Source organism: Anabrus simplex, chromosome 3, assembly GCF_040414725.1.
Source record: "Anabrus simplex isolate iqAnaSimp1 chromosome 3, ASM4041472v1, whole genome shotgun sequence".
In the NCBI taxonomy this organism is placed as follows: domain Eukaryota; kingdom Metazoa; phylum Arthropoda; class Insecta; order Orthoptera; family Tettigoniidae; genus Anabrus; species Anabrus simplex.
Window position 1 is genome coordinate 230,888,715 of NC_090267.1, and position 15,595 is coordinate 230,904,309.

The 15,595-nt window shown below is 39.6% G+C and overlaps 1 protein-coding gene across 1 annotated transcript in view; it reads left to right on the forward strand.

Annotated features, from left to right (window-relative positions):
- The first annotated feature begins 14,617 nt into the window (after positions 1-14,617).
- Suv3 (Suv3 helicase) overlaps positions 14,618-15,595 on the forward strand; it is a 133,564-nt gene continuing 132,586 nt past the window's right edge. Inside the window, exon 1 of the mRNA XM_067144300.2 lies at positions 14,618-15,007. Coding sequence (XP_067000401.2) covers positions 14,689-15,007 — 319 coding nt within the window. The 5' untranslated portion in view covers positions 14,618-14,688. The remainder of the gene's footprint in view (positions 15,008-15,595) is intronic.

Here is a 15,595-nt window from a genome sequence, read left to right on the forward strand (position 1 = left end):
TTCGGCTATTCTTGTTTTGCCTTGGTGTCCGTCCTGGCCGTTTGTTGACCTGGAGGCCGCCATGTTGTTTATTTTCATTCGGGCTATGTGCATGTATGTGCTTCTCTTTGGTTTTGAATTTTAATTCTTTGGTCCAGAGATGCTGTTCTCTCTGTTAAGATGTGATCTTGCGTGCTCGTTTATATTTCTCTGGGTTTATTGTTAACTATTCTTTTCTGCTCCTCGCTGCGAGGGATTTATGATGTGTAGTTTTTGTTGAGACGATGTGGAAAAAATAATAGACGCGTGGGCTTGGAATTTCATTATGCTCGCTGAAAGAATGATTGAATTAATCCGTGTGGATTGTAATTGCATCACGGTATTATGTAGCGAGACTACAGTTGAAAAGGCGAGTGCGTTATATTAATAATTTCAGCCTGGTGTTTTAAAACGAAAAGATGTGATCACACATCAATTATATGATTTCCAGTTGGATGGGTATTGAACGTGTATGTATCGTCTCTTTTTGATTACTGGCTTCATTTTCTATTTGTTTTTATTTTATTATTATTTTCAATAAACCCTCATTTGAATTTAATTTGTTACTTAGTGTTAGTAGTCATAGTGTTTATCCTATTTTGCGTTGAAATGAGGGACATTTCCAGTTCAGGGCTGTGTCATTAACCTTTCCTAGTGGCGGTCCACGCCTCGATTCTCCCGTTGTGCGTATCATAATATGTCTGATATTATCTAATAAGGGAGGGGTCCGGTCCAGGGGTCGCGGAATTTAAAATCCACGTGCTCTTGACAGCTGTCAAGATGACAAGTGAACCTCACTGCTAGCATCTTGACGGGGCCTTGTCAGAAATAAATTCGGGCACAACTCTCAATAATATAATAGATTAGAAAAATATATTAAAACATTCTGTCTCAACCCAACTCTACACTCAACAACACATCGCACCATTTACTCAGCACAAGTAAAAACAAAAGAATCACAGTTTTAGTCACAGAGTAAATATAAATTTAGCGCAGTTTCGGTGTGATAAGGTTGGCGACACAATCTCTGGATAAAAACAGTTGAAAAATCAAAAACACTACCAGATATGGAAAATACTATACACACTACGAACTATTTTTTTCATCATGTCAAATTTTAAATGACACTCAATACAGAAGAAGATTATTTATTCCAATACCTCCCCTTGTCATAAAAATTTGACCACAAACACAAATAAGAAAAAATAAGTAACATACGTAGATAAACCTGTGGACAATAATCAACAAGTCCTAACAAGTTCCTAAATTTAGAAGTTCCCTCCCCTGACAATGCCTTCGTGAAAACGTCTGCCGCATTTTCATCTGATGGTACATACAAAAACTTTACCAATCCCTTAGCCACAATGTCCTTAACAAACAAATAGCGAACATCCATATGTTTAGTTTTTTCAGACACAACATGAGTTGAGCTCACATGTATAGGACCTTGATTATCACAAAGAATTTGAAGTGGCACTTTAACGTAATTACAATCATCAAATTCATTGAAAAAATTACGCAACCACAACATTGTCTTTGTGCACATCACCATTGATACAAACTCAGCCTCCACAGTTGAAGTAGCAACAATCTGTTGTTTCTTACTAGAACATATAACTGGACAACCAGCAAATTTGCACACATACCCAGTAATAGATTTCCTGTGCTCAGAGTTAGCTTAATCAGCATCGCAATAAACACCCATTCAATCATCACTAGCTTTGTAGCATAATTTCACACCTCTTGTTTTCTTCAAGGCCGGTCTCCACTGATTAACATTTAACAACAACATGTTAAATGTTAAAAGTGTTAAATGTTAACTGGTGACACCATTAGCATGTTAAATGTTAAATGTCAAAAACTGTTTCATTTAACATTGTGTCCACACTTAATAAACATGTTAAACTTGACATCCTTTGTTTATATACAGGTAGTTCATCATATCAGTTTATGGTAATACATTTAGATGGTGTCTAGTATTTTTAAATAAGGACAATGGACTCAGATGAAGAGGAATTGGCCTTTGTTATTGCCACTGTTGCTTGTTGTTATGATTTAGAAATGCAGTTTTATTAGGCTCTTTTTCTCCCCTCACTCTGCTCATTGCTTCAAAAGCAAACCACTTTGAAGTATAAACTTCGTCCGCTCCCGACTACCGAATTTTCTGAACTTTCTGCAATTCTCGACTGTACTGGGAGCGGAAGGACGCTAGTTTTTTTTTTCGATTTACTCGCGGGAACAATTATAGATATTTTCGAGTTCCAGGAAACTGTCGGCTTTCTTCGCTTTATATCTGTATTCCTCTGATGAGACATCCCACAAATAAAACCTTTCTATTATATCATTAATTAAGTCCAGAATAATCTCCTTGCTCTACTCCATTTCTGACTATACATTTTAGTATAGTGCAGAAAGAACGACACACGTGCGTGTACTGTATTTGTAGCTTATAACAAAGAGAAGGAGTGTTGCGGAGTGTTGTAATTATAATCCTAGTATATGAGGAGCACGTCGTTTGCGTCGTTTAGGTTATGTGTTGGCATGGAAACATCATGGAAGTTGCCGAAGCTGTGCCGACATCGCACGAACAACGAATTGACTTGACATGTTTTCCACTTGGAGCGGAAAACACGCCAACATGTTAAAAGTGTTAACTCAACATTCTGAGTTAACATGCAAAGTCAATTCGAAGACACAATCACAATATACATGTCAACTGTAACATGTTAAATTTAACATGTTGGTGTTAAATGTTAATCAGTGGAGACCGGCCTTTAGATATCTAAACACCTTCTTCATTCTTTGCCAGTCTTTTACGCTAGGGTTCTGAGAGTACTGGCTTAGCTTGCAGACCGCAAACGATATGTCCGGTCTTGTATTGTTGGCTATATAAAGTAGATTGCCTACAGCCTTTTGATACAAAGTCTGATTACAACTATCAGCCTCCCCTGAAATCCTCTTGTCTCCTACATCCAACGGAGCAACACATCCTTTGGCATTTTCTAGGTTATACTCATGTATCAGATTATCAATGTATTTGCACTGATCAACATACACCGCATCTTTGGTTAGAGTCATAGACATTGATAAAAAACTCTTAATTTTCCCAAGATCCTTGAAGTCTAGATAGCGACACAACTCTGACTTAAACCACTCCAAAACTACAACAATACCAATAGCTATCATATCATCAACATACACTCCAACTAGCATATTTTTTACCGAAGTACACACATGGTTCACAAACAGATCTTTTAAGACCGATTGACTTCCAAGTCACCATCAAAACAAATGTTCCAGTCCTTTGAACTTTGGTGTAAACCATACATGCTTTTCTTTAACTTGTAGACACAGTTGGGTTTTCTTTCAAAACCACTTGGTTGCTCCACAAACACTTCCTCCTTAATGTTACTCTTTAGAAATGCCGCTTCTACATCATAATGTTCAATATTCCAACCCTTGACAACCACAAGAGCAATCAGGATTCTGACAGTCTGATGCCTCCAAACAGGACTATAAGTATCATTATAATCAACACCTTCTACCTGCTTATAACCTAAAGCTACAAGCCTAGCCCTTAAATGTTCTCATTACAATCAAGTCCTTCTTGCCCAATAACACTCTTTCCCTTTGGACTCTCTACCAATTCCCAACACTTATTTTTCTCAAAATTATTTAGTTCCTTCTCCATTGCTGATTTCCATTTTTCACATTCAGGACCAGTCAAAGCTTCCTTGGCACTCTTTGGTAAACTGTCAGTTACAGCAGACACAACATGAAAATTACATCCAATGCAATCCACACACTCTTGTCTGTTTCTGATTCTCTGTGACCTACGTATTTCAGGAATTATGGGTTCTTCCTGCACTTCAGTATTGATGTTATTCACACTGATTTCAGGACCTATCTCTGGCTCATCTATTACTTGCCTATCAGTTCTACGCACCAAGTCAGATTCATTATCAGAGTCAAGCAAACTTAAATCTACGACCAATGGTTTCTCACATGACTTAATAGGGAACACAGTAGCAGGTCCTTCCTTAGTTTTCATGGGAAACTCTCTCTCTTCAAATACTACATTTCTGGACAAAACAACACACTTGTTTTCAAAGTCCCACAGCCTATAACCTCTTCTATTGTCAGGATAGCGCAAAAATACACATTCCTTTGCTCTAGACTCTAATTTCTCAGCTTTCGTATGTTCCTCATATGCCCAGGCACGACATCCAAATACTCTCATTCTACAAATTTCCTCATCAGACAATTTTTTGTTAAACCACAACTCATAGGGTACACTGTTTTCAATAGCAGATGCTTTACACCTATTCTTAATGTAACAGGCAGTATAGATCGCCTCACCCCCAAAATTCAAGGGCATACCTGCATTCAATAACATGCACCGAACTAAAGCCAGAAGCTGTTGATTCAGCCTCTCTGCCACTCCCATTTGCTGGTGTTCGCCTGGTAAAGACAGCCTGTGAACAATACCATTGTCAACAAAGAACTGTTTCAAGTCATTATTACAATATTCTCCTCCCCCATCTGTTTGAACAATTTTCAGTTTTTTATCTTGAATATTCTCAGCTCTTTTCTTGAATGTAATTATTTTTTCACAAGCCTAACTTTTGTGGTTTAACACACTCACTTCACTGTATCTGGAATAGTCATCTGGCAAGGTTAGGAAATATTTCCCCCCTCCCAAGGTTTCAGGCTGTACATAACAAACATCAGAGTAAACAAGTTCTAAGGGAGCTGGTGATTTCACTAGTCTATCTGGGAAAGGAGCCCTTTTAGCTTTGCCTTTCATGCACACTTCACACTTCTCACTACCTTTCTGTTTGCTAATCAAATCACTGTCAGGCAAATTTTCAGCATGCCCAAAACGGCCATGCCATATTTCTCTTGTTACCATCTTGCAAGCAACTGCACACACAGATTCCTGTTCACCATCACTATCTCGATAGTCAGATTTCTCTAGTTCATACCAATCACATTTGATGATATACATGTCATCTTCTTCTTTTACACAGGCACTGAACAATTCTTCATCTCCATTCCCTTTGTCATAAGCAGTCAGCTTTCCACTGTCTATTTCAAAACGCACATTAGTTTTCTCAAGTTGCCTCTGACAAAATATTATCAGATGCATCCGGAACCCACAGCACTTTGGTTAGTTTCAAAGTCCATCCACCACACTGATCACTTATTTTCAGTACTATGGACCCGCTGCCTTTCACATCACATACGACACTTTTCTTTCCCACCTGCACTGAACCTGACACATTTCTTGTAAAGTTGTTCAACAATTCACGGTGAAGTGTAATGTGATGGTTACAGCCATTGTCCACAATCCAAGTGTTTGCATCACTTGACTTTTCGTCCTGTTTACATTCTTTGTCCTCAGGTCCTCTCATCAAATGCACAGCATATTTCACTTTCACAGTGCTATTTCCAATCTTTTTTTTTTGCTAGGGGCTTTACGTCGCACCGACACAGATAGGTCTTATGGCGACGATGGGATAGGAAAGGCCTAGGAGTTGGAAGGAAGCGGCCGTGGCCTTAATTAAGGTACAGCCCCAGCATTTGCCTGGTGTGAAAATGGAAAACCACGGAAAACCATCTTCAGGGCTGCCGATAGTGGGATTCGAACCTACTATCTCCCGGATGCAAGCTCACAGCCGCGCGCCTCCGGTTCTTTCTTCTCTTCATAAGTGGCAACTTTATTCTTGAATTCTCTCTGTGGTTTATTGTTGTCATGGGCATTCCCGTCTGAGCCCCTATTGTCACTTGTACTAGCTTCAGAGTTTCTACACTTAAACGAAGGATGTCCCTCCTTGCCACAAGAGTAACAAATCACATTTTCTCTTGACTTGGCTTCTCTTACTCTTGGACACTCTCTTGCAAAATGCCCAAGTTGACCACAACAGTGACAGGATCTATCAGAAGAGCTGAATTTTTCACCAGAAAAATTGTATTTCTTCTCAAAACCATGGAATTTTCCTTTTTTCTTAATAACATAGCTTCTCAATTCTTGATTTTTCTTCTCACGTTCATCCATCTCTCTCTCTAGTCTATCTTCTTCTAGCAGCAATTTACTCTTCACATTTTCTGACGATAGTTTTTCTTCATTTAACTCCATCACATGGGCAATGTGTTTGTAATTTTCTTGCTTCAAACCTCTCAGCATGTAGGCCGCCAAGTCTTTATCATTGATGTTGGATCCATGATTTCTCAGTTTTTCCACTAATTGCTCAACTCGATTCAGATATTCCAAAACAGGTCTATCATGTTTCTTGATGCAGCTTGCCAGTTCGTCCATGGTACTCACAAATTGAAAAGGAGAAATCTTGAAATGGATTGCTTTAAGTCTGTTCCAGGCATGCTTTGCTCGTTCATGTCTGGTTACATCATTCAAGTAACAGTCCTCTACCAACTCCGTCAAGTAACTAAGTGCAGTGGCATTTAGGTCATCTTCGTCTGTAGTTAAATCTTCATCATAATCGTAACCGGGATCGATGGCAGTCCAGCATTTCTTTCTTATTAGGAAAGCCTTCACTCGCTTGCACCACACCACATAGTTTTTCGGCCCAAGTCTCTCAATCTTCGGCGTATCCGCAACTGATGCCATTTCCTACTCACGACTTACTGACGCACTGGGCCCATAACCTATCAGAAATAAATTCGGGCACAACTCTCAATAATATAATAGATTAGAAAAATATATTAAAACATTCTGTCTCAACCCAACTCTACACTCAACAACACATCGCGCCATTTACTCAGCACAAGTAAAAACAAAAGAATCACAGTTTTAGTCACAGAGTAAATATAAATTTCGGTGTGATAAGGTTGGCGACACAATCTCTGGAAAAAAACAGTTGAATAATCAAAAACACTACCAGATATGAAAAATACTATACACACTACGAACTATTTTTCTCATCATGTCAAATTTTAAATGACACTCAATACAGAAGAAGATTATTAATTCCAATAGGCCTAACCTAACGGCTACCATCTTAACCATGTAGGGGCGCGGAATTTAAACAGCTGCGGGTCCTAACCACGTGCACTTGTATCTTGATGGGGACTTAGCCATATGCTTTTGTGTACCGCGGAATTTTTGAAAAAGGGAATGATCCTAACCTTACTGCTGTTATCTTGACGGGACATAACCAGTGGCCTAACGTCAGAGGATTAGGGCTAGCTGCCTTCTCGCCATAACACCATTTTGTAGGGGGGCTTAATCTCAGAGGATTATAGTTTTAAGGCTAGCTGCCCTTCTCAACATGACACCATCTTAGAGGGTCTAACCTCAGAGGATTATAGTTTTAAGGCTAGCTGCCCTTTTCGACATACCCCTTCCCCGACACTATCTTCGCCCTCCTCCTCGTGACGCCACGGAGGTCAGCTCAATCCCTCCTCCTCACAGTTACGGAGGTCAGCTCAATCCCTCCGCCTCCTCACAGTTGGTCAGCTCATTCCCTCCTCCTTACAGTTACAGAGGTCAACTTTTGTGTGCCGCGGAATTTTTGAAAAATGGAACGATCCTAACCTTATTGCTGTTATCTTGGCGGAACATAGCCAGGGACCTAACCTTAGTCCTCTGTTCTGAATAGCAGGTGAGAACCACCTAGGGAGCGAGGTACTGGACATTCTCTCTGGTTGTATTCCATGCGGTTAGAGGGCATGCGGCTGTAAGGATGAATCCGAGAGAGAGATAGTGTGCTCGAAAAAACGAGCTAACTTGTTCAACTCTAAGGTCTCTAAGTATTATTATTATTATTATTAATATTATGATTATTATTATTATTATTATTATTATTATTATTATTATTATTATTATTATAATTATAAGTATACTCTAAGTGTTATTATTATTATTATCATTGTTATTATTATATCTGCCTCTGTGGATTAGTAGTAGAGTGTCAGCCTCCGGATTCAAAGATAGCGGGTTCAAACTCTGCAGAGACTGTCGGATTTTTGAAGGGCGGAAAAACTCCATTCGACACACCATGTCGTACGATGTCGGCATGTAAAAAGATATCTAGTAACGCATCTCGTGTTTACCAGTCAAATTTATTAAAACTCATCCATAGACACCCCAAGAGAGATTCAGTTTACTCAGCTAACTAATAGCCCTAGAGTAAAACAGGACTTATTTCTTTCAACTTTCCTTAACTAGATAGATCTTATAACGATGATGGGACAGGAAAGGCCTAGGAGTGGGAAGGAAGCGGCCGTGTCCTGAATTAAGGTACAACCCCGGCGTTTGCCTTGTGTAAAACTATCTTCAGCGGCTGACGACAGTGTGATTCAAACCCACTACCTCACGGAACACTGGCTAAGGGTTACCGACGGACAAAACAATATCAACTGCGTTATATGCCCTTACTCCATATGTGCACAGAGGATTGGAATTTAATCAAGGCTTTTTTGGGCATGCAATCTAGGACAGTAATAAGAAATTGTATACTACCACTTCCCTTACCCTGCTAGGCTGTGTAGCTTAGACGCTGGCCTTGGGGACCTCAGGCTGTGAAGTAGTGGGCGTAGCCGTTTAGGTAATAATCTCAACCACATACACTACACGGACGGTGCGACATTTTGTATCTGATTAATTTTAAAATAATTCCCCTTCCTATACTGTATGTATGTTAGAGACACGGCGAACAGGCAGGGGAGAGTCGGTAAGCGCTGTCTCTACAGAAAATTTGGCCTAGTTGCCTGTTGAGAACAGCAGAGAGACGCGCGTGCAAGCTGGGGCGGGCTACGCGCATTCACTTGAAATGACAACACACACAAGACAATCTCAATGCAGAGATTACATTTATTACTTCAAACCCTAATTAAATACTCTACTACAAGGTAAGTACAAAAGTGAAGGAAGTGAATTAAAACACGTATAAAAAGCTGTGAAAATGTGCGTAATTTTCCCGTTCATATCTTCACTACGTTAGAAGATAGTTTTAAGTAGTTCCGTGTGTGTTCTATGTAATGTATTTAATATCTGTGATTATTATTATAAATACCGTAAATAGGAGCAAATCCATCTCCTTAACACAATACAATGCAGATTTTTTGCACACGACTGTGATTGAGGCAACACAGAAGAGGCATACAAAGAAAAATCAGTAAGGTAGTTTCCCGCTGTTTACTTCAAAGAGAGTTCTTTAAGGTTCTGTGATTGAAATTTTTATTCAAGCACAGTGGCTATGTGACTATGTAGTCGAAAGAGATAGGTCTCGTATCTTTTACAGACATACCTCCCCAGCATTTGCATAGTAACGTCGCTAATCATTTTACCGAGGAGATTGATCATTTGTTTGGTATTTACTATGTGACAGTCCGTGAGGCCGGGTTCGATTCCTAGCCAGGTTACTGGAAGTTGATCCTGGCTCAGTCCGGTGGTATTTGAAGATGATCAAATATAACAGCCTAGTGTCGGTAGATTTACTACCACAGGATTAAATTCCCGCACCTCAGCAACTACCGAAATCCGTAAAAATAGTTAGTAGGATGAAAAGTCAATATTATTATTATGATTATTATTATTATTATTATTATTATTATTATTATTATTATTATTATTATTATTATTATTGCGACGTAACAGTATTGTCTGGTGCTGTAATATACAGTCTTAGCATTTGCTTGGTATTTACTATGGCTAGTTCATGAGGTCGGGTTCGATTCCTAGTCAAGTTACCGGAAGTACAACTCTACATCCATCATCTATTGTCATTGATAGTAGTGATTATTGTTTTAAGAGTAAGTACAACTGTACATCCACCCTCTTATTAACATTAATAGTAGTGATTATTTATTTAAGAATGGTATCCTCTGTGTAATGTTCACAGAAAGTCATTGTGTGTGCTGGGTAATAGTTCATTCATAACTTCTATTTGCGTAGAGTGAAAAAGTAAAACCACGGACAGAAGTACAACTATACATCCATCTTCTATTATTATTAATGGTAGTGATTATTGTTTTCTTCAAAGATAAGTGTATGCATATTTTCAATATAATCTACGATTGAAATTAATTATTTCTTTATACTGTGTGCCTTTGTTAAAATTCTTGACACTGACGGGAATCGAACCCGTAACTTCTATGACTAAAGGACAGCATGTTAATCCATTTTGCCATTAAGCCGAACTAATAATATCAATATAAGCGTATGATATTATCGCATGACAGAAGATAAGGTTTTTCGATGATCTCTATATGATGTGAACATTACAGTAGGTGCATAATAGCCTCTAGTGTTCAACACAATAAGCTCGAAATGTTTCAGTCAAAAATTCAGTGTTCTAATCATTTAATAAACTTATGTAAAAGGCGTCTAAAAGGGTGTGCTGTGGGGATAGTCCATTCATAACTTCTATTTGCGTAGAGTGAAAATGTGAAACCACGGACAGAAGTACAACTATACATCTATCTTCTATTATCATCATAAGTAGAGATTATTGTTTTAAGAGGAAGTACAACTGTACTCTTCCGTTTCTTTATTCTTACAATATAACATTCTATTACGTTTTAAAGTATGTACTGTGATGTGTGTGCACGTTCGAGCTTGCATCTATCCACTATTAATGGTGGTAGTAATTATTGTTTTCTTCAAAGATAAGTGTACGTATATTTTTCTTCAATGTAATCTACGATTAAAATGTGTTCTGTGATCGTAGTAGTTTTTATGCTGTGTGGCTTTGTTAAAATTCTAGTTACTGTTTACACCGGGTAAATACTACATTCATTCAATAAGTAATGTCAACATTATAGTAGACAATTAAAAGTCTCTAGTGTTCAAATCTATAAGCTGGAAACGTTACATTCAATAATTCATGTTCTAATTATCAAAAACCTGTTGAGAGAGGTGACTAAACGGGTGCCGCCTGAGTAGCCGTCCGAGCTATTCAGCGTAACAGATTAATTTTTGTGACTATGTTCGATTTGTAGTCATATTAGAGACATTTTTGCGGTATCCCCCTGCCTGGCGTAAGTTGTGATTAAAAGGGTAAAATCATTTTATACACAAGGCAAGTTAACAACAGACAATACATGAATATATTTCCGGTCCCTCTCACCCTCTCCCTCTACCCACAGAGCTAAAAACAGGTTGAACCACTTTTTTTGCGACAAGAAACACAGCGCCGTTCAAGCCATTCAGCGTAACAGAGTAAGTATATACCGTTCTGAGTGTGTGTAAAAAATTATCTCTGCAGCGAGAGGACGCTGTTCATAGTTATTTGTTTGTCGGTTGGGGACGTAAAGCCTTATGCTAAACTCACAATGCTATTCGATAGAAAAAGGGGTATGTGTTACTACCCACTCCCTTATGGCATATCCTTTCCCACATGTAAGTGTCAAAATTAAATACTAAAAATTAAAGTTGATATATCTGTGAATGGAGTGTACAGAAAGTTAAAACTCGTGTGTGTTTGCGCGTTGTAAAAAATGTACATGTGTAAGGGCTACCTCACAGCATTTGTTTGTCTTACAATCAATTCTGTATTCTGTGTGTGTTCGGTTTTTTGATAGAGAGTGTTGTGTGCGTATAACATCAAAGACGTAGTGCGTTTGTTACTATGAGGGCACAGCACAATGCAATTTTCCTGTCCTCTGTAACACGAATAATTAACAACATGTTTTATCTTGTTCAGGAGGTCACGCGTTGAATGGAGACGTAAAGCCTTAGCGACGGTGTAGTTTTGGGCTTCCTCTGATTAACGACATGTTTTATTTTGTTTAGGAAGGGAGGTGACGCGTCTGATGGAGATGTAAAGCCTTAGCGACGGTGTAGTTAGGCTTCCTCTAAACTATTAGTGGAGGGGAGGGCATCTGTCCGTAAAACTGTGCCAGATAACAGTAAAACTGTAAGTAGAAGGAGGAGGGATTGAACTGACCTCCGTAACGTTACGCTATCAAATAGGGCAGCTAGCCTTAAACTAGAGTCCTTAGGCCCACCACACAAAGATAGTGTCAAGAAGGGCATCTTGCCTTAAAACTATAGCCCAGTAAGGTTAGATCCCTTCAAGATGGTGTCGGGAAGGGCAGCTAGCCTTAAAACTATAATCCTCTGAGGTTAGGCCCTCTCCAAGATGGTGCCTGGAAGGGGCATGCGAGAAAGGCAGTTAGCCTTAAAACTTTAATCCTCTGAGGTTAGGCCCCTCCAAGATTGTGTTGGAAGGGGCATGTCGAGAAGGGAAGCTAGCCTTAAAACTTTAATTCTCTAAGGTTAGGCCCCTATAAGATGATGTGGAGAAGGGCAGCTAGCCTTAAAACTATAATCCTCTGCACTTAGGCTCCTGGCTATGCCGATAACAGCAGTAAGGTTAGGATCGTTCTCGTTTTAAAAACTTCCGCGCCTGCGCATGGCTAAGTCTCGTCAAGATAATAGCAGTGAGGTTATAGCGATCGTTTACTTTTTTAAATTCCGCGCCAAAACAAGTGCACGTGGTTAAGATTTGTCAGGATGCTAGCTATCATCTTCACAGCTGTTACTTATTCAAATTTCGCGCCACTGCGTTGTTAAGATGGCAGCAGTGAGGTTAGGACCTGTCAGGATGGCAGTCACTTTTACATGTTCAACAAGTGCATGTGGTTTAGGACCTGTCAAGATTACAACTGTCATCTTAACAGCTGTCACCTTTTCAAATTCCGCGCCCCATGTGGTTAAGATGACAGCAGTGAGGTTAGGGTCTTTTAAGATGACAGCAGTGAGGTTAACCACGTCCACTTGTTCAAAATCCGTGCCAAAACAACTGTACGTTATTAGGACCTGTCAGGATATCAGCAGTGAGGTTAGCCATGAACACACATTCAAAATTCCGCGCCAAAACAAATGCAACACCGGGCGAGTTGGCCGTGCGCGTAGAGGCGCGCGGCTGTGAGCTTGCATCCGGGAGATAGTAGGTTCGAATCCCACTATCGGCAGCCCTGAAGATGTTTTTCCGTGTTTTCCCATTTTCACACCAGGCAAATGCTGGGGCTGTACCTTAATTAAGGCCACGGTCGCTTCCTTCCAACTCCTAGGCCTTTCCTATCCCATAAGACCTATCTGTGTCGGTGCGACGTAAAGCCCCTAGCAAAAAAAAAAAATGCAGGAGGATAGGGCATGTCAAGATGATAGATGTCAAGTTCGCCACGTTAACTTGTTCGAATTCCGTGCCACCTACGTGGCCAAATGGTGCGCCCACGAGCTGAAAAAAGTGAGGTCAGTGTCTGTCAAAATGAGGCTGTCATCTTGACAGCTGTAAAAGCACGTGGCTTTGTTTACAAACAATACCACGTGGCCGGTCACGTGGTCTCAATGTCATGGTGACAATGACCTTTGCCTCAGTCAATGACCTCGGGTGCTGACAGCACAAAAAATGCTGACGCCAGTGATTTAGAACCCGTATAGCTCTACTACTGTATACATTCATTCCTGTCGATTTGTAGCGATCTAGGACGGGTGTGACTGCCATTATATTTAATACTTAATAAATCGGTAGTGACTGTCAGCAGGAGGTCGTCTGCTATTGTAACCAATACTTTCCACATCGTCTTTGACCGGCAATAGGAATGGGGTCCTTCTCCAACTCCTGTGAAACTGGCTTAGTAAGGAGGGCCCACCATTGTAATGAATAATTCCTTTTCCGATTTGATTGGTAGAAAGCATAGAAGAGTGCAATTTTCTTCAAAACTCCCCTACCCGATTGTGTGTGGAAGTAGGAAAAGGGGCCTGCAATTGTAACGAAAACTCCCCAAATTGATTTTGACCGCACAGTAGATTAGGGGGTCTTCTATTGCAACTCGCTTGTGAGTGGATGTAGACAAGTGAGCCTGCCGTTATCATCACAACTCCACAACTCACACTTTACATTGAAAACAACGTATGGGGACCTCCCCATGCTGTTTCTTTGGATAACGCTAAGAGACATGCAATTTAAAAAATCTTATCACTGAGTGAACAGTAATTTTCTTCGATATCCGTATACAATGTAGAATAACGTAGCGAATACGGGTACATTTGCTAGTGTGACTATATAATAATAAATGCTTCCAATGTTAAGAAACACACAATTTATATCCCTAATTAAGCATAAAACAACTAGATCTGGATAAACTATAATACTGTAGTCATATCTAATCCTTATACAAAAGCCGTCCATGGACTCGGCTGTATCTAGATAAAAGATGATGATAGTGATGATGAAGACAATTTATCCATACCTTAATACATTGTTTATTTGCCGTGTTGAATGGCTCAGACGGTTGAGGCACTGGTCTTCTGGCTCCCAACCTGGCAGGTTCGATTCTGGCGCAGTCCGGTGGTATTTGAAGGTGCTCAAATACGTCAGCATTGTGTCGGTAGATAACAGAACTCTTGGGGGACTAAATTCCAGCACCTCGGCGTCTCCGAAAACCGTTAAGGTAGTTAGTTGGATGTAAAGCCAATTTTATTATTGTTATTTCTTTACGCTACACATTTCACCCGGTTTCTGTAAGTTGGCAGAATTGATGTGAGACAACTTTTATTTATTGTTACAAGGAATCGATTGGCCACACTGTAAGTGCATTGAATTCGTCATTTATTTGTTTTCAACATGGGTGCTTTGTTTATAATCATGTGCGATATATTGAAATACTTTTTCTAAATACGTGTACTAGTATGTGTAAAGAATGTATCACGGCGGAAGAAAAGTTTTATCCCTCTGTTATCAACCTTCGTGTCAAGTTTACAACATTTTATGTCGTACCTCTAATTTACGACAGAAGTTTTTAGGACCATGTACGCAATATTTTCAAAATCGTGGTAAAAAAGATGATACTAATTTATCGTCGTTGTTTATTCCTGTGCCTGTGAAACCAAATCCAGATGACATTAATGTTGGTGCTGAATTGACTGGTAGTTTAAATAAGGCCAGTCTGTTGAGAGTACTCAATAAGTTCTACCAGAAGAAAGAAATCAAACTTCTGGCATTGGAACATGGACTGGACAGTAAGTTTCAACCACTCTGATGCTTGTTCTTACTTGTTCATAGGTTTCTGAAAGCTTCGGTTGCTTTTGCTGTAATATTGCTAATCATTTTTGATTGACAGGCATGATAATTTTTAGGGATTTTTCCGTGTCAAGGAAAAAAATAAATTCCTTACGTTTCGAGGAGGCTTTGCTCCGTGTATTCAGAAGAAAAAACACGCCAGTCCACGGAAAAAATCCAAGATTATCAGATCCATCAATGCAGGTTGTGAAAGGATCAACCCAAACATTTTTGAATGAATTCTTCGTTGGTGAGACGTTTGCTTGTGTAGGTTAGGTTTTGAACATATATAAAGTATACATGCAATTTATTCATGCGTTTTACTTTGTAATTTGTAGTTTATGGCTGGGAAAGGATGCAGCGTATCAGCCACTACTCTTAAAAATGTACTGGTATGCTAATCTTATGGAACAGAAACAAAACTGCGCTGAAAGCAATTCTCGTCTTTCTCCCTATGGGTGGGGGTAGCAGAATATAATTCACAGCATACCCTGCGTGTCGTAGGGGGTAACTAAAAGAGAACTCCCAAGGGCTCTGAATTTCGGAGC